Source organism: Equus caballus, chromosome 8 (genome assembly GCF_041296265.1).
Source record: "Equus caballus isolate H_3958 breed thoroughbred chromosome 8, TB-T2T, whole genome shotgun sequence".
Classification (NCBI taxonomy): domain Eukaryota; kingdom Metazoa; phylum Chordata; class Mammalia; order Perissodactyla; family Equidae; genus Equus; species Equus caballus.
The window spans coordinates 76,140,640-76,164,491 of record NC_091691.1 but is presented as its reverse complement, the minus strand read 5'-3'; the positions used below and the strand labels follow the sequence as shown (position 1 = coordinate 76,164,491).

At 41.2% G+C, this 23,852-nt stretch overlaps 1 protein-coding gene across 19 annotated transcripts in view; it reads left to right on the top strand.

The window, feature by feature from the left end:
* DYM (dymeclin) overlaps positions 1-23,852 on the top strand; it is a 359,439-nt gene that overhangs the window by 295,122 nt on the left and 40,465 nt on the right. For 18 of the 19 annotated variants that reach the window (XM_023647788.2, XM_070221038.1, XM_070221046.1 and 15 more), the window contains one exon: positions 9,226-9,339. In XM_023647788.2, coding sequence (XP_023503556.1) covers positions 9,226-9,339 — 114 coding nt within the window. Of the gene's footprint in view, positions 1-9,225; positions 9,340-9,488; positions 9,646-23,852 lie in introns of those variants that run through there. The other variant, XM_023647791.2, reaches the window with a different exon arrangement.

Genomic DNA, 23,852 nt, shown 5'->3' with positions numbered 1-23,852 from the left:
CTGTTTACTTTCTCCTTCAGAATCACTTCTAATGATGTTGCATTGATCTTTATTCTACCAATGGTGAAAATGAGGATCCTTCTGAGGAACCAGGCTACTGACATCCTTAAAAATATCTCTGGAGGACCATATTATTTTTTGGAGGGACACATGGGAACCATGCAAAAGACTTAAACTACATCCATTTGAAACTTAGGCTCCTTTGGCAGAAGCAAAAAGCAGAGGGAAGGTGAGGAAATAGAGAGGACCTCACTGTCTATCACACAGTGTGTAACCACGTGGAAACAAAAGCACGGTGTTAAATTGGACTTGCATCCAATGCTGACTTTCCTGTCATTGTCAAAAGAATGAGCCACTTACTGACACTTCAACTGTGTCAGGGAAAAATCTACTGAGGGTAAACATTTGGCTATATTGGCTATATGCTGTTACACAGTTCTTAAAACTAAATAAATAAATGCCTGAATCTTTTTCAGCGCCTAGTAAGTGCTAGGAATGAGGCTAAGTACCCTTATATGCATTCTCTCTTTTATTCTTCTTAAACCAGTAAAGTAAGTTATTGTCCCACTTCACAGACAAGAAAACCAAGATACTGAGAGAAGGTTTCTAGGTGATTTTAACACAAATTCCAGCCTAAGAATCATCGTCTTAGGTAAAGATCACATATTTGCATAAGGCTTTATCTTTGCGGATTATTTGCATAAGTATTATCTTATTTGACCCTTAAGTCCTCTCTGTGAGGGAGCAGAGCAGGGCTTGAGAGGCGAAATGGTTGGCTCAAGGTCACTCACTTAGCTGGTAAGTCATTCAGCCAGGCCTTGAGTCCAAGTCTTCTCATTATAAACTCCATGTTTTCAGCATTCACTTGAATAGATGTAAGTAGGAGTCCACGCAAACAAGTTTTCCAACAACTTTTTGTTGAATACTGCCACTCAAAATAGTGCTGGGCACACTGAAATTCATTCAAAAACGTTCTGAACTCCTTTTACATAATTTGAAAAGAATGCCCTGATAAAGATATAAATAACATCTCTACTTTTTGCCTCTTTCAGCCCTTTACCTTCTCCTTCCCCCCCCCAAATGCCCCTGAAATTTTGGCTTAAGCAAGCCTTTGCTGTTGCTTCTTTCATGGAGTTAACCTTGAAAAGTATTAGTGGAGGAGACTATGAATGCACTGTGATTTTCAGCTGACAGGGAGTTGAGAGTTGATGTTTTCATTAAGACATTCCGCAGTGTTGAATATCTGAGACAGGAGTGACTAACCTTGGAGCACTTTAAACTTCTGCACAAGGAGTTAGACACGTGTTTTTCAAGTGGCCAAATTTCTGTTAGCCACTGGTACATATCCCTCCCGTCTAACTCATAAGATGTTACGATCTGGCTGAAGTAAGCAGCAGGACAGAATAGAATTACCACGCCAAACGAGGGACAACGTGGAAGACATTTCATGGTTGAATATAAGTAGAGAACAGAAGCAATGAGCAGTAGCTGTCGTGTGAGGGAAAGGCAAGAACTATTTTTAACTCTAGACAGTGTAAAATTCGCATTAGCTTTCGTGTATTTCCAGACCTAACCATCCTTTCTGAGCTCTAGACTAGTGCATTCAGTTGCTTATGTGACAGTCCCACAAGTATTGAACGAGGTCAAGTCAGAATTCTTTATTTTCTGAAAAAAATTAAACAGAAAATGAATCAACTTTTTCTTCCTTATCTCAATAAATGACATCAACATCTACCTAGTGGCTAAAGCAAAAAAAGAAAAAGAAAAAGGAATGATGAGTGCGAGTTGAAGTAGAGGTGGGAAATTGCAGTTGTAAAGAGCGCAGTCAGAGAAGGCGTCTCTGAGAAGATGCACGTGAGCTAAGAGGAAGTTGAAAGTGAGCCATGATATCGGGGATTAGAGTGTTCTAGGCAAAGAGAACATAAGGCTAGGATGGGGCCAGTGTCTGTATCTCCCTCTTGAGCAAAAGATAGGCATGCTTACTGACCATTATAAAAGATTTGGATTCCCCAAGCTCAGAGTTCTATTCCTATAATATAACCTACTGCATGTGCAGGGGTCATCTGGCCCTCTTCAAATCACTCTTGTACATACTCGGGCTTGGGGAACCAGTGCAAAAATGCTAATGCTCTGGTCACTGCTGTTGCTGTGACTAACAAACTGTCCTTCATCACTGACCCAGTAATCTCCATCTTCCAGCATCTGTGAAATTATGACTGACTAACTTATTAATTTGCAAGTAGGATAAAATTTCAGACTCTTCACAATTCTTGACAATGTAAAATGTATAATATTAGTTGAAAGTAGACTGATAAATTAAAGATGTGTACGGTAGAGGCCGGCCCTGTGGCTGAGTGGTTAAGTTGGCACACTCTGCTTTGGCAGCCCAGGGTTTCTCTGGTTTGGATCCTGGGTGTGGACCTAGCACCACTCATCAAGCCACGCTGAGGCAGCGTCCCACATAGCAGAGCCAGAAGGACCTACAACTGGAATATACAACTATGTACTGGTGGGCTTTGAGGAAAAGAAGAAAAAAAAAAAGATCGGCAATAAATGTTAGCTCAGATGCTGATCTTTAATAAAACAAATAAATAAAAAGAAAAAATCTATTAAAAAAAAGATTTATGTTGTAAACTCTAGGCCAACCACACACACAAAAGAAATGGAGGTATAATTATTAAGCTGAAGATAGAGATAAAGTAGAATGATGAATTATACTCAATCCAAGGGCAGGCAGGGAAAACAGAATAAATAATAATGAAGCCAACAGAATCAACAAGCAATGTGGTAGATTTAAATCCAACCACTGTCAGTCATTACATTAAAAGCCTCAATTAAAAGACAGAAATTTTCAGATTGGATAAAAAGTAAAATCTAACTATGTGCTGTCTGTAAGAAACTCACTTTAAATATAAAGATATAAATAAACTAAAAGTGGGGCTGGCCTGGTGGTGCAGCAGTTAAGTGCTCATGTTCAGCTTCAGCGGCCCAGGGTTCACTGGTTCGGATCCTGGGTGCAGACATGGCACTGCTTGGCAAGCCATGCTGTGGCAGGCATCCCACAGATAAAGTAGAGGAAGATGGGCATGGATGTTAGTTCAGGGCCAGTCTTCCTCAGAAAAAAAAAAAAGAGTAAAAGAATGAAAGAAGTTTTATCATGCAAGCACTAATTAAAAGAAAACTGGGGGGCCAGCCCTGTGGCAGAGTGGTTAAGTTTGCATGCTCCGCTTCAGCAGCCCAGGGTTTCATTGGTTTGGATCCTGAGCGTGGACATGAAACTGCTCATCAAGCCATGCTGAGGTGCCGTCCCACGTAGCACAACCAGAGACACTCACAACTAGAATATACGACTATGTACTGGGGGGCTTTGGGGAGAAGAAAAAGGAAAAAAGTAAAAAGAAAGCTGGAGTGACTATATTAACAGCAAAATAGATTTCAGAAGAAGGAATGTTACCAGAGATAAAGAAGGACACCATGTAATGATAAAGAGGTCAATTCAGCAAGAAGACGTAACAGTCCCAAATGTGTGTGTAGCTAACAACAGAGCTTCAAAATGCATGAAGCAAAAACTGGTAGAATTCAAGGAGAAATAGACAAAGACATAATTATATTGGAGAAGTCAAGACTTCTTTCTCAGTAACTGATAAAATAAATGGACAGAAAATTAGTAGTGATATAGAAGACTCAAATAATATTACTCAAATAATATTATAACCTACTTGATTTAATTGACATTCATAGAATATTCCACCCAACAACATCAGTGCACATGGAACATTCACTGAGATGGACCGTATTTGGGGCCATAACACAAACCTCAACAAATTTAAAATACTTGAAATCATATAGAGTATGTTCTTTAACCACAGTGAAATTAGAAACTAGAAATCAATAAAAAAGATATCTGGAAAATACTCCAAATGTTTGGAAATTGAACAGTACACCTACAAGTCAAAGAGAGGAGGTCAGAAAGGAAATAGGACATATTTTAAAGTGAGCAAAAACGAAAATGCAATATATGAAAATTTGTGGGACACAGCTAAAGCTTTGAGGGAAATTAATAGCATTAAATGCTTCTATTAGAAAAGAAGAAAGGTCTTAAATCGATGATAAGATTCCACATTAAGGAACTAGAAAAAGAAGAATAAATTAAACCCAAAGCAAGGAGAAGGTAGGAAATAATAAAGATAAGAGCAAAAATCAATGAAACTGAAAAAGAAATGGAGACAATCAATGATACCAAAAGCATGTGATGGGGGGGGCAGGGAGGGGGTCGCAGAGATGACTATAAAATTAATAAATCTGTAGCCAAACTAATCAAGAGGAAAAAAGAGGACACAAATTACCAATATCAGAAATGATAGCGGGGATATTGAAAGGATAGTAGGGGAATACTGTGAATAAGTCTCTGGCACTAAATTTGACAACTTAGATGAAATTGACAAATTCCTTGAAAGGCACAAACTTTCAAAGCTTACTCACAAAGAAATAGATAATCTGAATAGTTCTATATCTTTAATAGATATTGAATTAGTACTTAAAAATTTTCCAATGAAAACTCCAGGCCTACATGGCTTCACCCTTGAATTCTGCTGAACTTTTAAGAAATAAATAATACTACTTCAGTACAAACTCCACCAAATAATAGAAGAAGAAAACATTCTTCACAACTCATTTTATGAGGACATTATTACCCTAATACCAATACCAGGCAAAGACATTACAAGAAAAGAAAATCATGAATCAATGTTGCTAATGGATATAGGTGCAAAAATCCTTGACAAAATGTTAGCAAATTGAATCTAGCAATATATCCAAAGAATAATACAGCATGATCAATTGGCATGTATCCCAAGAATTCAGGTTTGCTTCATCATTCAAAAACTAATTAATGTAATTCACCACATTAGCAGACTAAGGAAGAAAAATCATATGATCATCTTAACACCTGTAGAAAAAGCATTTGACGAAGTTTAGCCTTTCTGAGCCAGCCCTGATGGCCTAGCAGTTAAAGTTCGGCACACTCGTCTGTCAGTAGCCATGCCATGGCTCACACAGAAGAACCAGAAGAGCTTACAACTATACACAACTATTTATCAGGGCTTTAGGAGGGGAGAAAAATGGAGGAAGATTGGCAAGAGATGTTAGCTTGGTGTGAATCTTCCTCTGCAAAAAAAAGAAAACATGAAGACTTCCTCCATCTCATATTGTTTAATTTTTCTGAAAATCGTAAAACTAATATAAATTTTTTGAAAGAGAAGAGTTATGCATAAATTCATCAAGTAAAAATAGAAGAGGTTTTAGTTGACCCTCAGAAATGTATTAAACCAGTGGTGATCATGTTGTTTTTAACCTACAGGCTTTCCTGGGATTTACTTTCAGTAGATGTCACTTGCTAGTCCTGTCTGGTTTCGGTAAGGTGACCTTTGCCACCAAACTTAGTTCTTAACAAATTTTTCACCTATGTGAGGCATAATATATACACATATAACTACAAAGAAGTGTTATTGATTGGATGGATTGTTGGTAGTAGTAACACGCATGGGTTTCATCCTTAAAAAACTACTTTCACATGTGTTATAATTGTTTCCTATGTGGTAGATAGGGCAACTGTTTCATTTCATAAATTAAGATACTGAGAATACACCTAATAATAACGTTAGTAGCTGACATTTCGTGAGCACTTGCCATGTGCCAGGCATTGTTCCTTTCTCTTTGTACTTTGCAGGTATTAACTTTACTTAATTTTAACAACTCCATGAGGCAGGCATTCTATTTGTCCTCATTCATAGATCAGGAAACTGAGGCTTAGCGAAGTTAACCTGGCTAAGTCTATAAGGAGAGCATCTAACACCTAGTAAGTGCTCTCAACCACTGTATGATGCTGCATCTGGAAGAAGTTGGGTGTCTCACAAGTCACATTACTAGTAAGTGTCAGAGGCAAGACCCAAACCAGGCCTTCTGACTTAGAGCAGTTCACAGTCTACACTACCATGTTGTGTGATCTATTTAATTACAGTCATGCATGGCTTAACAATGGGGTTTCTTCTGAGAAATACATTGTTAGGTGATTTCATCGTTGTGCAAACATCATAGAGTGTACTGAAGGGGAACAAAATTTGCCACCCCAAAATGTGTCTCTTTAACATGAGGATTATTTTAGGCTGATTATTTTTAAGAAACAGCAGACTCAAAGTTTTTCTTGTTACCTCCCCCTCATCTGCCTAAAAGAATTCAGATAAAGAAAACCTGTCTCCTCAAGCAAGCATCACATGAACTAGGTGGTAGACAGGGAGGACGCTAGAAAAGCCTGTTTGTTGTGCTTCTCTGGGTTCTTCTGTTTCTGTGTGGCCAAACAAATACTTGTTTTCCAAACATTTGCTCCTTTTCACCTACCTGTGAATTGCCTTCTTCCCTTTGAGTCCCTGACTCTCCTCACCCCCAACATCTCCTTTTGTCTTTAGCCAAGGATGGTATTTAAGGTGAGGGCTTTGGCCATTTTGGCGAGTCATTCAGTTTTCCTGGGCTTCTCCCATGTATACATGTTATTAAACTTTTGTTTGTTTTTCTCCTATTAATGTGTCATGTCAATTTAATTCTTAGATAAGCCAGAAGAATCTAGAAGGGTAGAGGAAAATTTCTTCCTCCCCTACAGTGCTTACACAAACCTAGGTGGTATAGTCTACAATACACCTAGGCTAAATGATATTAATCTTATGGGACTACCATCGTATATGCAGTCTGTTGTTAACTGAATTGTCGTTATGTGGCACGTGACTGTATACATATTTGATCTATATCTTGCCTTTGAGTTACACTAACGTGTCATTCATTCCCGTTTTACCCAAAGGTTTCACTTTAAATTTTTTCGATTATCAGCTATGTTGTGTGCAAACATTTTCAGAGGGAAAAACGTTATCTATTTTAACAGTTTTGATGGTTGCTATGGAAGTTGATGAAAGCTACATATCTCTTATAGTCATCATCATGAAATTTACTATTGTGTGCAAAATTCTAACCTAGAAGTAGGAAATACAGGTTTGTGTCTTTGAATGAATTGTTTTGCGTGCTTTGCTAGTGTTGCAAATGAACTTTGGGGCTAAACAACTTACACCTTTCGCCTCAAGTATTTTCTATTAAGAAAACTAAGCCTTTTGTTACAGAAGAATTGCTGGGGACAACATGATGAAGTAGAAGAAACGTCTGGGTTCCAATCCTACGCCTTATACTGACCTGGCTAACCCTGCCCCAGCATCTCCCTCTGATCCTATTGAGTCGTCTGTAGGACAGAGATTTTATCAGCCTCGTAGGATTGTTGTGAGAATTAATTAATGGTATATGTAGAGCACACGGCCCATAATAAACATGAGTAGATGTTCGTTCCCTTCCTTTTTGAACATCTGGAACATACCCTTCTGGAAGTGGTAGTTGTATCATTTTCTAAAGTGGTGTGAGTTTGAATGCAAAAACATTAGAATGTCAGCTTTAAAATAAACAAATGAGAGCCAGTTTGAAAAAGGAATTTACTTAGAAACTGAGTCACCAGCCTGCTTTGCAGCTCTCCTGGAAATGGGAGTTCCTTGTGCCTGAGAGGCAAGTCCATTTAGGCCGCAGAGTGAACAAAGCTAGACTATCATTGGGTTACTTTGTTCTTTGATGATGTGTCATGTAAGCACTGTCTCTCATGTGGGTTTGTAGTGTCTGTATTTGAATACTGTGTGTTCCGCTTAGCTTTGATTAGATGCGTTTTTATCTTGATCAGCAATCTCCAGAGTGGATGGATACACATACCCTAGAGCTTGCACATACTCCAGAGATTGAAACGACAGTCCATAGAAGTATGGGAACAAAATATTAGACGTTTTATTTATTCATCTACAAATAAAGAGGTTTAGTTTTACTAGTTCTTAATATTGGCGTGGACAACCTGCCAGGTCTCTGTGTCAGCTACTGTAGTCCAAGAGTCCTGGGGAGGAGAGAGGAGGAGTTCCTCTTCTTGAAGGGCTTGGTGTGGGTACCCTCACTTTTTCATTCACTTAAGGTTTATTGTAATGCACATTATAATGGTTATGATATCTAGATTTAACTAAACTATTGCAGTATGTTTTCTATTTATGTGTATCTGTCTTCAGAGACTTAGTCACTGTATTATAAAAATCAATTGAAAAAATCATTTTGAGTGCATGCTGTGTCTAAACTGTATGAACAAAATTTTATCCCAGAATTCCCAAAAAGAGCTTAAAATCTGGCTTTGGAAAAACGAGACCCGTAGGCAGATGCTGAAAAACCAACCTGTCATTGACGAAATAAGCAACTTGCAAAGGAGCTGGTACCAGCAGACTGCCCGAGATAAATTATTTATCTGGACTCAGCAGCCATCGGCTGCCTGTCTTCACTCATTGCCACAGTCTCTCAAGGCAGAAGCTGTTAGGGCCCTTGTTCTACCTGGGTTCCTTTCCTTTCTAGAATAAAAGTATTTCAGTAGCATTTGTGTCGTATTGTGCACATTCCACTAGAATGGTTAGGAGAAAAGTTATTGTACTCTTGAACAATATTAATATTTATAATATTAATTATATTATTAATTATAATAAATACTAACATTTAGGAGAGTAACCTTGGATGAAAATTTATTAAAATGTTTGCAAATGTTAGTAATTTAATATAAAATAAAAACATTCAACTTTTATTTAAAAACAGATGTTTTTATATTTTTGCATGTCTGACTGTAAACACTTGTTATTTTCTTGACTAAAAAGGTATCTACAGTCTTCTTGGTTTATTAACATTGTGATTTTTAAATGATTTCCTAAAACATCATTTTAACCATTATCGTCCCGTTCCTTTCTTATTAAGCCTTTGAGAGTTACTGTTAAGCCTCAGTATTGACAGGTTTTAAACTTGAGCTTTTTCTTCCCACCTTCTGATGGCTGCTGCTTTCTAATTGAAGTAAAAACGCAAGGTGAGATAGCACAAGAAAGAGCAGAGCAGAAGCCTAGTTAATTCACAGAATGGATAGTCAGCCCTGAATACTCAGGGATTGGCTCTGATTCGGCCATCAAACCCTTGTATAGGGAGGACTGCATTTAGGAGAGCTAGTGAGTTAAAAGCCAGGTCACTCTAAAAAATAAAATTATGATAGTTTGGCTACCATGTGAGAAAGGCATCTACTGAAAATAATCTCATGCATTTGCTTGTTTAAAAAAATAACTCTTTACATTCCAGGTGATCACCTTCTTTAGCTCAAGGTTGCTACAGGCTGGAGCTGAGCTGTCAGTGGAACGGGTCCTGGAAATCATCAAGCAAGGGGTTGTTGCCCTGCCCAAAGACAGGCTGAAGGTAAGACTGGCAAAGGAAACACGTACTGCGGTATCTATCCCTCGACGTAAGTACTAGTGTCTGAGCAGGCTCTACTCAGAATCATGCCACTTACCCAGTACTTGCGCTAGAAAAGGCTCTTTAAATATCACCTTCTGTACACTGTATAGGTACACAGAACTGGGATGAAGAAGGGTTCTGACAGTTTTCCACAAGAAAATAGCAAGAGAACGAGTAATATCTTCACACCACTACGTGTCCTTTGAGTAACCACTGCATATGCTATGAGTAATTCATATACTATGAATAAAGGAGCACCTTATTTTTTTTAACCCTGTGCAATAAGTTAGTCTTGTGGGTATCATCAAGGGTTGATGGGAAGGTGGTGGTGATGAAGATGACTACAGCCATAGCTATACTTACATGGTGTTTACTCAGTGCCATGTGGGGTTTGAAGTGTCTTAGGTGTGTTCACTCATTTGACCCTCACAACAACCCTTTAAGGGAGGGAGTGTTGTCATCCTAATTTTTTAGATGAGGAAACTGGTGCACAGAGAGGTTAGGTAACTTACCAAAGCCACACGACTAGAAAATTATGGACCTGGGAGATTCATACCCAGGCAGTCTGGCTCCAAAGTAAGTCCATGTTCATGCTCACCACGCTGTTTGCTGCGTGCTTAGGCACGGCTATGGGCAGAGAAGGCTTCAGGGAAGAGGTGGGGGAAATATTGTATTCAGAAGGCATTTGCATTTGTGTGTTAGATGTGTTCCTGAAGTGATCTCATGGTGTAAACTCATACTTCAAGACTAATTTTCCCATAGGAAAAAATGGAAAGGCCCTATTTTTCAGGGATGCATGAATGTACAGCCTTATAGCCTATTTTTACTTTACTATTTCTTTTTAATTTTTTCCTACGTTATCTTTAGTTTTTTGTAGAGTGCTCATTCCTAATTTAACAACACAAGGCATCATAGTGGATGTTTGGCCTTCTTCATAGTGTTTTATCACAACTAACTTCTGTTGCAAAGTTTCTGTTTTGGGGGCTGTGTTTTTCAGCACTATCACTAGAACCAGTGCTTAATGAGCGCTGGAGAGATATTGTTGTAGGATGTGAAAATATTTTCAGTTATTACAGCGGAGTTTGTAAAACAGCAGCACGTTAGTCATCATATTCACTCTCAGAAGCTCCACGGCACGTAAACAGCAGTGAGGTTCACCCAGCGCTGAGCAAGGGCGGCACCACCGTGTGGCAATAGCACAAAGCTGATTACCATTACCGGGACCCTGAAGATTTGACTTTACTCTATTCTTAACAATTCTTTAAATGTTGGGAATTCGTTATTATTGTTATCTCCATTCTTACGTAAAGTAAGGGCTTGGGGGTTTTTTGTACTATTTCGAATTTTCTTGAACTATGCCATATGAACTGGTACAAAAATCCATGAAGATAAGAGTGGCTGCTTGTAGCCAGTGATGGATCTTGGTGTCTAAGCTAAGTTGAAAAAGTAGGGGAACAATCAGGAGACTGTAAGAAAAGGATCACGCAGTGGAGTCAGGGAAAGGGGGATTTTGATGAGATCAGAGAACTGGCATGGTGGAAGGAATAGAGATTGGATTAGAGAGCAGTATAGTTATACTGAAGAGGTCAGAAGTGGAGCAGATCTTGGTGATAACATGGGCTAGATTTGGCCATGAGTGGTGGACTGAGGTGATATGGATGTGAATGAAAGTCAGTGTGATTGAGCCAGTTAATGGACTTGACGCCAAGGACGGGTCATACACATGGGCCTCCTAGGCACCCAGGGTGGTAAGCCATGGGGTGGAGAGAAAGACTGTGAGTCAAATACTGCAGTAAATGGGAGAGTAGCCTAGAAGTCAGTAGGTGGCAGCTACAAGGATGAGAAGCTGGGCTCAGCCTTATGTGAGCAGAGCTTTTTGCTTAAAGGTAGAGGAATAATAGCCAAGGAAAGCCAAGAGGACGCCAAACCCACTCCAGACCCCGAAGGCTGTGGAGTGAGAAAGAATGAGCAGCATCTCCTTTCAAAGGCTCCAGGGGAATCCGTCCTGAGGGAAAAGCCAGATTTCAGTTAAAGAAGTAAGGAGGTAAGGCTTAGTGAGGTTGGATCAGGGGAGAGAAAGCACAATGCAACATGGGGACAATTACAGGAAAAGATGGCTGACTGGAGGGCCTCATGTGTAAGGCAATGACCAGTGATGAGGAGGACATGTGACTTGTTAGGTTTAAGCTTGCCACAAGATTCCTTCGACACTGAAGAAGTCTTTGTCAGGCGCCTGCTCTGTGACAGCCATTGCTTTAGGTGCTTGAGTACATCAGTGAGCAAAGATCTCCGCCCTTGCAGAGCTCGCAGTTTAGCAGGAGGAGACAGGTAGTGAACTATCAGCATAATAAATAACAGAGGGATGCAGTGTACTAGAACGGGGTGAGTGCTCTGGGACATAAAGAAAAGATGCAGCAGGTTAAGGGAGTTTGAGATTCTTGGGGGAGGCTGTGGTGGGAGAAGGTTGTGGAATTGCAAAGAGCGGTCTGGCCGACAATCAACAAAGGTAAAAAGGAGGTGAGAGAGTTCAGCATGCTGATTCAGAGGAGAGTCCCAAGCAGTAGGAACAGCCACTGAGAAGGTCCTAAGCTAGGAGGATGCCAAGCATGTTGGAGAAAGAGCAAAGAAACCTAGGCACCTAGAACTGTGTGAACAAAGGAGGAATGATTGGGGGTGAGGGAGTACAGTGAAATGGGGAACCAGTACACATTTTTGAGAAGAGAGTGGAATGATGTGGTTTATATTTTAACAGGATCAGTCTGTCTGCCATGTTGAGACTAGACTATAGGGAGACAATGAAAGCAGAAAGACCAGTTGAAAAATTGTTGCTTGACTTGGACCATGGTGGCAAGGTGGAAGCGCCAATAGAGTTAGTCCAAGAAATTGTCTGGTGGGCAGAGGAGAGCCTTTAGGCCTCTTAGGAGACAACTACGGTCTGCATTGATTACAAAAGCTTCAGGGAATGGTGGCTAGAACATAGGTTCTGATGGACTGGTTAGAGAACCGGTCTGCAAGTATTGGAAGAGTTGTTTATGGAAGTGGCTTTGAGCTTGATCTGTGTGGTCTCAAGGACAACTTTCAGACGTTGGTTGACCAAGTCTGTCATGGTTAGAAGCCTGGCTCTGCTTTGCTAAATGTTGTGTTGCTCGATAATGTGTGTGGGTCGATATGCTACTAGTGTATAGAGGCTGTCTGTACTAGACAATTCAGAGGAAACTTTTGGATGCCACGCCTTAAGACAATCTTGAAAACTTTCAGAGAATCACCACAATTGTGAAAGAACACAAGGAGTGATCAGAGGAACTCATACTGTTCTTACTAGCCTTAAGAAGGCAAGATTCGAGCAGAAGAGACTTGTCTTCAAGTACTGGAAGAATTGTTTATGAAAGCAGATTTGGACTTGTTTCTTGTGATCTCAGGAACAGGACCATTTGGTAGAAGCTACATACAGGGACCTGCATTTCAGTCCCATATAAGGGAGAACTTTCTAACAGATGGAATTATTTAGAGATGGAATAGACAGGTTCCGTCTTAGATGCAGCTCTTATATATTGGTACTAGCTGGTTAGAGCAGTGAATGGAGAGGGATTCTAAGGCTGGATTCAGGTTCAGCGGGAAGAGTGCTGAGATCCATTAGCAATGCCTGCTGTTGGCAACAAGAGCAGAAAGTAGGGAGCACGTGTGTGATTATTTGCCATTCCAATTGTAAAGACTCAACTATTGCTTGGGAAATCCAACTATGTGACTTTTAAGAACCTTTCCATTCCTGATAGTGTAATTCTGGTTATGCATATACAAACTTGTTCTCCACAAAGCAGGAAACTGCCTCAATTTTTGCTAACAGATTTTTCTCTCAGAAGATGTGAGAAACAGTAAGGGAAAATTAGTAATCTTCGAGTATTTTTTATGAGAAAGAGTACATTTATGACAAAGAGGTCACCTTTCAGTTCCTAGTATCAGAGGGCATAGTCAGATCTGTATGCCAGAAGAAACATAAATTGCTAAAAGTTGGATGTGACTCACAACAAGAAAAAGTATGGTTCAGGAGGGATGGAGAACTAAAAGGGGGTTGACTGCTCAGTCGCTGATCGCCCTGTGCGGACAAGTGTGAGAACTGCATTCGTACTGGAGTGTCTGTTGTCAGCTCTGCATCACCGTCACCCCTTCTCCAGTCTCCTCCACGTCACAGAGGAAGCACCGGAATGCTCTTCCGGAATCCTCCCTCCTCCCTCTGTAGTTCTGAGTGAGAGTCTGCCAAAGAAAGGCTTTTGCATGAGATTTGGAAGGTTGAAGAGAAGAAGAAACCGTTATTCTCCAGAGGCAGCTCCTGCCCTCCGCCTGGCTTAGTGCTGTAGACGGCGAAGGTTGTTGATGGCTCCCCAGGGACTGAGGTGCGCAGTGACTTGCAGTGAGCTCTCGAGAACCATCCACTCCACTGCAGAAGACTGTTCTGTTGCAGCGTCCCTGCTCTTTGCCTACCTCACCCTTTCCAACAGTTGCAGAAGCCTCTATTTTGCATATGAAATCCTTTCTACTCGAGTTATAAGAGTAGCTTCTGTTTTCCCTGCCAAACCCGTCAGGGAAAAGTAAAACCCCTGATTTCAAACAGAAAGGAATTTGATATAGGGAATTAAAAAATCGTTGAAAAGACTGGGAACGCCAAGTTCAGGGAAAACCACTGCTGGCTTTCAGGAAATCAGAAGTGGCAGGAATGTCATCACCAATGGCCTGCAGCATCGTGCGGGGGTCTGCAGGAAGATTTCTAGAAGCCACTGGCAAAACTTTACTTCTGCTGAAGCCCACTGGCCTGCCTGCCATTGTTAGTAGAGCAACAGTGACCTCTGTTTCTCTTCTACCTTCCGAAATACACACCAGTTCTTCTCATTGCCACAATCTAACCTAAAGCCCTGCTGGAGATATTGTAGGAGATGTCGTTTCCAGCTTTCACAAAATCCTGCGCTACAGGGGATGGCATGAAAGGGGAGAAAGGTGCTAGAGTTTCCAACAAGCATTGTGTCATAGGGTGGAAAGAAACTGAGGAAGCGGTATGAGATGCTCCTTGATAAGCACGGATTTCTTTTTCTTTTTTTTTGGCTTAAAAAAGGAAAGGCTTTAATAAGTAGAAACAGAAAGAGACCAACCTTTGGGGTTGATTTGATTCAGGGACAACACAGTATCAATCAAGACAGCTTTTCTTCATCCTTCTGCTTTACCTTCAGGAGTGTTAACTTCGTCTCAAAACTGCACTCCTTTCAGTTATAATGTCAGAGACTACACACTTCTTCCTTCACGTCAGTGGGGGGAGAGGAGAGACTCCCTGTTCCTGTCTCTTTCTCCTTTTGTGTCTGTTAATAATTGCTTTGTATATTTAGGTGCTCCTATGTTGGGTGCATAGATATTTGCAAGTGTTATAGCCTCTTGTTGGATTGTTCCCTTTATCATTATGTAGTGCCCTTCTTTGTCTCTTGTTACAGTTTTTGTTTTAAAGTTTATTTTGTCTGATATAAGCATTGCTACCCCAGCTTTCTTTTCTTTGCCATTTGTGTGGAGTATCTTTGCCCATCCCTTCACTTTCAGTTTAGGCATGGATTTTTAAAAGGATATGCACAAAGGTAGAAGGAATGGGGTGTATAGAGGCCAAATGGAATGGAGTGGCATGAACCTACACAAATGTTATCAAAAGACTCAGATTAGAAAGGGACTTTGATCGTCTGAGGGGAGAAAGAGAAGAAAATAAGAAGTCGTGAGCTTTCGACATGGGAGCGGTGGGCAAGGTGCTTGATGATCAGTTGGTTGATCTATGCATCCTCCCATTTTCAAATACTACCTTGTTTGTTTATTTTACCTCCTTCGATGAGACTACTCTCAAACTGGAAGAGTATATCCTTTAAATAAAATCGAAAGCCGAGGTAAGTAAATGAGTGCTAAAAGAACTGCCAGCACTTTTAATCTTAAGGTTCAGATAACCAGTTTCTCAAGATGCTGGCAGATATAACCTGTCAGTAAAATTTGGGAACTCCAGCTCCATAATAATCGTAATCATAATGCTGCAAGACAGTTTTCTAAGCACTTTATCAGAATTGGTGCTGTTCTTATTGGCCTGATTGTCTAGGTGAGGCAGCTAAGGTGCAGAGGGGTTTAATAACTGCGCAAGTGCAAAGCTGGACTTCACACCATGGCAGTCTGTTCACCACTGTCCTCTACCCTCTTCTCTTCCATGCTGGTAAGACCATGCTAGGGACATTAGGTTCCATCTGAGCATCACATTAGTAAACTAAGCTGTGTGCAAAGGCAGGTGAAGTGACAGTAAAGAACCAGTAAGTCACACAAGGTGAGGAGTAGGGGATAAATAACTTGGAGAAGAGAGGACCTCAGGAAAATATAAAAACTGTGTTCAACTACTTTAAGGATTATACTATAAAAGAGGAATTAAGCATTTCATTTTATACTTTAGGGCAATGGGTAGAAATTAAACCAAGACAGGTATTAATTCAACCTAAGGAAATGTTTTCTTTTTTTTTTAAGATTGGCACCTGAGCTAACAACTGTTGCCAATCTTTTTTTTTTTTCCTGCTTTTTTTTTCTCCCCGAATCCCCCGAGTACATAGTTGTATATTTTAGCTGTGGATCCTTCTAGTTGTGGCACGTGGGACGCTGCCTCAATGTGGCCTGACGAGCAGTGCCATGTCCATGCCCAGGATCCGAACCAGCGAAACCCTGAGCCGCTGAAGCGGAGTGCGTGAACTTAACGACTCGGCCACAGGGCCAGCCCCAGGAAATGCTTTCTGACAACTGAAGTTGTTTAGGAGTCCATATGTGGCTTCATGGAATAGTGAAGTATTCACAATAAAATCTGGATGGTAAACGGAAGAAGTCCACCAGATGGCAAGGGAACTCATCCATAACCTAGGAAAGAAGACTGAAAGAATTTCTATTATAAAAAGTTACATTGGATGATCCCAAAGATTCCTTGTAACTCATGAGTCTAGAATTCTAGCTTCTAAAACTCCATGAAGAATTTTTATATAGCAGAGCTCTGGTGACATCATCCTTCTATTCAAAAATCTTTAGAGGTCAATGCCCTGTTGCTACCTGATAAAGTTTGGGGTCCTTAGGCTGGAATTGCAGACCATCCACAGTCTAACCCCAACCTGCCCTGCTCGTCTTTTCCCTCCATACTTCCCCTTATCTACCCAGTGGTCCAGCCAGAACTACCTCTGTGCCTTTCGCTGCTTCTTTCCTGTATTTTTGGGTGTGCTTACAGAATTCTTTGTTCCAGTACACCAATCCCCCAATTTTTTGCTTTTGGCTTATCTAAATTCGTAGTCTAGTGGTTAGGATTCAGCACCCTCACTTGTTCTATGGATTATAATTCAGTACTATCATTTATTTATTTTCTTGCTCAAATTGTCCTAGCCTTGGCCAGTGACAGTTCCTCCAGGTTGGCCCCTGTGTCCTTTGACATGCCCACATCTTGTTTTGAGCACTTCTGTACTTTTTGATGCCACAAGACGTTCCAGACTCATCTTGTGCTTTTCCTGCCCCAGCCCTAGAATCAGCCACTTGTCCAACGAGCGCTGCTTCGTTTTTTTTTCAAATGCTATTTAGGAAACAGGAACTGGGCACTAGGCCACCTTCTTAGAACTTTCTGTGCCTTTCCACTCATCCGTCCTTCCCCCATCTCCTTTCTCTTCCGTGGACAGCTAATGCTGCTTCACTCTCCTGTCATACCCAGGTGCTTCGCTTTTCTTTCTGTCTCTCACCTACGATAAACCTCAGCTGCCTTCTTTTGCCTCGTCTCTCACTAATTGTGTCTTTAGTCCATTTATTCTACTTATTCCAATCCAAGGCTTTACTTTCTAATTCCTTTAGTGAATGCTCCTGGCCCAAGAGCCCCTCCACAAACCATAGCAGATACTGAAAGTTAATTTTGTAGTTCACTGTAATACTTACCTTAAAGCAAAATGAATTAGTGCCCAGGCCGTTGTTTGAATGTTAATATGTTGTTCATGTGTTATACTACGTTTAGAAAGAAAAAGTCCTCTATATTTGAGACAGAGACATATGAATGAAAATATAACTCTTTGTTTTTCAGAACTATGACTAAATAAAGAGAGAAATTAATTGATCTGTAGGAGGTCCCAGGCCCATTAGCTCTTATTTAGAGCAAGATCCTATTGAGGCCAAGGTCATGGGTAAATCCCTCAAGTGAGCCAGTTAATTTTGTCCTGAAACATAGCAGGAAACTGTACTCCGACTCCAGCTCACCGTCTCACTGTGTGGTTGTAAGAGGAACAGATGATGGAGGATGGATGATCCAGTTAAGAAAAGGAGAAAGCAAGCCATCCCCAGTACCAGAAAGGAAACTAAAATTCTGTTTATTCCCAGATGGTGAGTCATCCTCAGTTGGTTTAAATGATAGCACATTATTACCACAGATGTTACTAGAAAAAAAGGCTGTTTATCTTTATAATCAAGCCTTATTTCAATTATTTTAATCATCTTTTTGGATTGAGTGTTTATAATAAAACGAATCACTTAAGACCTCTAGAGTTTAATTCACAAAATACTGCCGTATCTAAAGTTGATTGAAAATTCAAGCTGTGTGTTGAATAATATTTGTATTAAACCACATGACAGTACATTATAGTCTTTTGGGTGGTTTCACTAATACACGCTGATAAAATCATTGCCGGGTATGTAATAATAGCTTTGTATGCAGGATTGATGTAAAAGAAGTTGTTTCATTGGAAATACTATTTTAGTAAGCTCTTTATGAAGCTTCCTACAGTGTGTACTTACTGATTTGTTCTTTCTTAAAATATAAATTAAGCATTAAGAAAATTCAGAGCTCTTTTCAACCACCTTTTTGGTTAAGAGGAGCACAATGCCCCTTACTCATGAGAAGTTAGCCAGCTAATGTCAACTGAAGAAGGTGAGCCGAAAGTTTTCCAAGTTTCCCTTACGTTATAGAACTGCAGCCAAACTTGCAGAAGTATCATTCTTCCAACTTCGGGCAAGTAAACATTAAGATCTGGAAGCCCATGGCATAGTAATTGACTTTCAGCCGAGTATTTTTCAATCAAATGTTATTTGACATTGCCTTCTAAAATATTTGTGTAATATCCTGCGTGGGAATATATACTCTCTGGATAAATCTGTCTATAGAGTTAAACAACTTGGCTGTTCAGAGTAAATAGTATTAATGTCATTCTAAACATCCTCTTCTTACTGGTATGTCATGAAGTCTGGGAAAGGCAATACCAGGTAATTAGTTTTTTTGGACCATCCTACATAAACAGAGACATAAAGAACAGGCTCTGAAATCCTAAGTTGCTTATTTCTCCTTTGGGGTTTGGAAGGAAATAAATAAAGTCAGTGTGTCCTCCAGGAGCAGAGTTGGAAGCCACAGCCCAGAGTTCTCACTGTCTGCGTCCACAGCAGGACATGTTCCTGGCTCCCATTTCACTTACTAGCGAGCAAACTGAATGTCATGATGATGGATCAGAATTCATCTAGGTCTGTGCAGGTTCTCGTACCACCACCACGCCACCTCATAGTTGATTATGTAAAGCTTCCAGATTCCCTCGTCTTCGGTTTAGTAAATTACCTGTAATTTGAGGATGAAGAATTTTACCATATCTAGTGTTTGAAAATTAAGTCATGCTTTTCAGGGGGAATTAACCAGAAGATAACGTCTCTTTTAGTGTAAATAGGAAACTGGGGAATAATATAAGTTACTGACATTAACTGAACTTTTCATTTTATTCACTTAAGATACTTGATAAATCATAGGAATTAAAAGTGGATAACCAGTTTCACACTAAGTGATTTTTAGAGCCTCTTTTAGAATATTTTATATCCTCTTTTTATATCCTCTTTTAGAATGCTTTCCCTGTTATTAGTTGAGAAATGTAGAAAATTAACTGAAATTTCAAGAATTTTTTCATAGCTTCTTAATATTGACCTGTTTTAAAATTTGCCCCTTTCTCCTGTTAGGAGTCTCTCCCTGCCCCTAGCCCAAGTGTCTTTCATTTCTCTGTCAGTTCTCTATCTCCAGAGCACATTGCTAAGTGCCACACTGGTGTGCCCACCTGCTGTTGGATGGCCCCACCTCGGAGACCCATGGGAACCAACACTGGGCATGTCCACAGTCACGCTCTTTCTCTGTCCTTCTCTAGCTGCTCTCCTCGTGTGTTTATACCCATGGACATACGACTAGCCAGCGTCCCTCCTCTGGCTCAAAAGAACCTTTAGACCCCAAGTTCTTTGAATTCTGATTATTTCCCACATCTCTCCTTTCCCTCCACATTGCCACTCTCCCATTTTGCTTCTCCACATCTCATGCAGTCTGTTAGCATGGCCTCCCAAATGGTATGCCCCCTTCCACGTTCTGGTCCTCCCAAGGCCTCCTTAGCCCTGTAGCCAGAGTTGTCTTCACTGTGCACCCTGCTCTGACCAACATGTGAGGCACTTCGTCGCCTAGCTGCTGACTTATCTTTGGTTCTTTTTTTCCTACGGATCCTATGCTCCAAACTGCTGGCAGATCTCCAGTTGGACAATATTCTTGCACATCCATGTCCTCCTACATGCTGCTCCTGCCTTCTTCCTCCTTTCCTTCCGGCTTCTCACAGCTTCATGTCTTGTCTGTCAGATAACCTGCTCATACTTCAAGTCACAGCACAGGCTTTCCCCTTTCTATGAAGGCCACCCTGATTCACCCAGGCAGACTTTGGTGGTTCGTTTTCCATGTTCCTATGGTACTGTGTATGTCCCTGTATATCCCTCCATTATAGCAAAAAGCATCCTGCAGCACCTAGCTCGAGGCCTGGAACCAAGCTCGTTCAATACATATTCACTGCATAAATTGACTTCTCCCCTCCTCCTCTTGATTTCTTATGTCTCTCTTTCCTCTCATCAAAATATTGATTTCTCCTTTGATCCTTCAACTCTCCTTATCCATTGCAAAGCATTAGAGCAAAGCATCAAAATAAGTTACTCCTACCCAGTGAAAAGTGAGGATTTTCTCCACAGCGTGCTCTACCAGGGACCCCTCGGCCCGGGCTCTGGGGTGGAGAGTGGGAGGGTTAGGGCTGTGCCCTCTCTAACCACTAAGTTCTCGCAGCCTGTTGGTTTTCCTTTATTTTGCCCTGTTGCTACCACCTGTGTACCTCTGTGCTCAGATTTGAATCTCTTTTATTCATTCACCTGCTCCTTTCCTTAATTTCCATCATCATATACAAATAATACGTTATAATTTTTAAGTGTTGTTTGACTGTTTATTCCATCCACAGCTAGTCCACTTTGAACACGACATTACTAGGGTATCATTTGGGAAATGCAGGTGGATAAGACACCAACCCTGCCCCCAAAAAACATATCACACTTCAGGAGAGAAGAGCACAAACTTGCAGAGATCACTGGCAAAGCAGGGCGATTTATACTGTGTGTCAAGTGAGTGGTATAGAAGTTAAGTTCTGGAGATCATCCTCCAGATGACCTGGAGGAAGAGGGAAAGGAGACATCGTTGGGAAGGTTTTAAGGACAAACATGGACTGAGTCTTCTCTGTCTTGAAGGAATGGTAAGGTTTCCATAGGTTTCCGTAGGCTGAGATGAAAGAGGAGAAATCCAGGCAGAGGAAATTATGGGTGAGTGGAAAAGAAGACCCAAGGCAAGTTCAGTTTAGCATCCGACTAAAACAACAGGACTCCCGTAATTCCTGCCACCAGATTAATGTGGTCTTTGTTATTTAACGACACACTAAAGTCATTAGACTAGTGGCTTTCAAACTTTTTTGACCACCAACCTCAGTAAAAAATACATTTTACATACATTTATATACAACTGAAACAAAAGTTTCATAAAACGTAAAAGCTTCATTTTCTCCTAGTAAATGTGATGGGCTCTCATATTTCCTATTCTGTTTCTTTTCTTGTTTTTTTAATTGCCAGTCAGACCTGTTAAATGGATTTAATGGTCCACCATGATTTAGTGACTCCTAGTGGTTTCTTTTGGTTTTTTTTTTTCCTGCTTTATCTCCCCAAACCCCCCTATCCCCCCCGTACACAGTTGTATATCTTAGTTACATGTCCTTCTAGTTGTGGGATGTGGGACGCCGCCTCAGCGTGGCCTGATGAGCTGTGCCATGTCCACGCCCAGGATCCGAACCCTGGGCTGCTGCAGTGGAGCGCGCGAACTTAACCACTCGGCCACGGAGCCGGCCCCCCCTACGTTTTTAAAGTATGCATTGGGTCATTGGTTTTCAAAGTGTGGTCCTTACACGAGCAGCATCAGCATCCCATAGGAACATGTTCGAAATGCAGATTCCCAGGCCCCACCCCAGACCTCCTTAATTAGAAGCTATGGGGCTGGGACCCAGCAGTCTCTTCCTTAATAAGCCCCCCTACCCCCCTGATGATTTCTAATGTGGGCTCAAGTTTAAGAAGCAGAACAATCGATAATCCCCCAGACACACCAGTGCTCTCCCCCCTAAGGGCCTTTGCACTGGCTTCTCCTTCTTGCCTCAGTTGTTCTCCCCAAGATACCTACATGCCTCACTCCTGCACCTCCTTCTGGTCTTTACATGAGCAAACGAAGCCTCTCTCTCAATGGGACCTTCCCTGACCTCCCTGTTTACGTTTCAGCCCTCTCAGTCCCCCCAATTCTACTGTCTTTTTTCTTTTTCCACAGCATTTATCGCCTGGCATACTGTGTAATTACTATTATTCTCCCAGGTAATGTAAGCTCCAAGAGGGCGGGGATCTTCACATTTTGTTCACTCGATGTGTCTGAGAGTATATCTGGCACATAGTGGGCACTTTAATATTTGCTGAATAGAAGGGAGTCAAGCAGAGAAGAATGTATCGGTTGACCACTGAGTGATGGTTGGAGATGCTGCTTCAGGTAAAGCTTCTTTTTTGGAGAACAGCTCTCCGTACTTTTGTAAGGTCAACTTTCATGCCAGAATATTATAGAGGAGCTAAGTTAAGAGTGGAGGTCCCGGTCACTTTGTTGGAATAGTGACGTTTTTTATGCCTCTAGTAGTGTTCCACACTCACGCATTCTTATAACTGAAATACCCTGATCCGAAGACCTCCACTTTAGTACCTCTCACCCGTGAGTTCATTCCTGTGTAAATTGGCCTCTCTAAATTTTTAATAGTTTCTCAGGGGTTCTCCACTTGGCTATCACCTGCAGTGATTTCCTTATAGTTTAAGCAGCATAAAATATTCTGATAGTGGTACTAGAATAAAGTTTCTCAAGTGATCTCATTTTATTCTATTTCTGAATCTTTCTCGGAAGGTGAGGAGCCTGGTGGAACTGTTAGATTTACATGAAGGTCCCATAAGGAGCCACTGTGTGCTGCTTTCTGATTAATTTCTCCCTGCTTTCCCCAGTGTATGGAACGCATGCATGTTTTCAGGTCCAGACAAAAATTGATAGGAGCCTAAGCCTGCCGCATTCTGACTGGGAAAGTTGAGAAGCTCCAGTGCCTGGCGTAGTCCCGCCAGCCCAGCAGTCTAGCCTCCTCTTCAGATTGAATCTGCTGCTGGCTTTTAACTTCTTTAATTGTACAAATGGCCCTGTTTGATTTTTTTTTTTTCCTTTTTTTTTTTCTTTTTTGAGGAAGATTAGCCCTGAGCTAACATCAGCTGCCAATCCTCCTCTTTTTGCCGAGGAAGACTGGCCCTGAGCTCACATCCATGCCCATCCTCCTCTACTTTATATGTGGGACGCCTGCCACAGCATGGCCTACCAAGTGGTGCCACGTCCATACCCAGGATCCAAACTGGCGAACCCCGGGCCGCCAAAGCAGAACGTGCGAACTTAACTGCTGTGCCACCAGGCTGGTCCCTCCTGTATGTTTTTATTTGTCATTTTAGACTCTTTTTTTTCCTACTGTTTTCTCTTTCTCTTCTTTTTGGTGTATTATTATCTTAATTCCTTTTTACTTTTAGGTGGAAACTAGGAAGCATAAAAGGTATAGCTCTGTGCTGGGCTTCTATCCTGAAAAAAGGGAAACTAGCTACCTTCCTGCCGTTTCCCCCAAACCCAGAATGATCCCTTCAGAAGTCTGGCAGTTAGGGTGGCTCTCCCTCCTGGTCTAACTCTCCTTGAGTTTCTCGTCCAGTAAAGAGGAAGATCAAGTCTTACTCATAAGTTACTTCTGCCGCTCATGGAACGATGAATACAAGCTCCTTAATGGTTCAGGAAACTGCTGGAATCATGCTGGCACCTGATTTTTAGGACCGTTCAATCCCATTTTGAGGACCATCTTGGGAAATACGTGATCTCAAATGCACTTGTGCACATGCGTGTGCGCACACACACCCCACATGTGGAGGAGGGTGTTCTAGCTTTCCAAGTTACTAATCTGTACGTTGAGAAGGAAGCGAATAGAAAATCTTAGCCAAGGACAGTCAGCCCCTCCATTCAATCCCTCAGAGCAACTTTTCAGGGCACAGACTGTAGG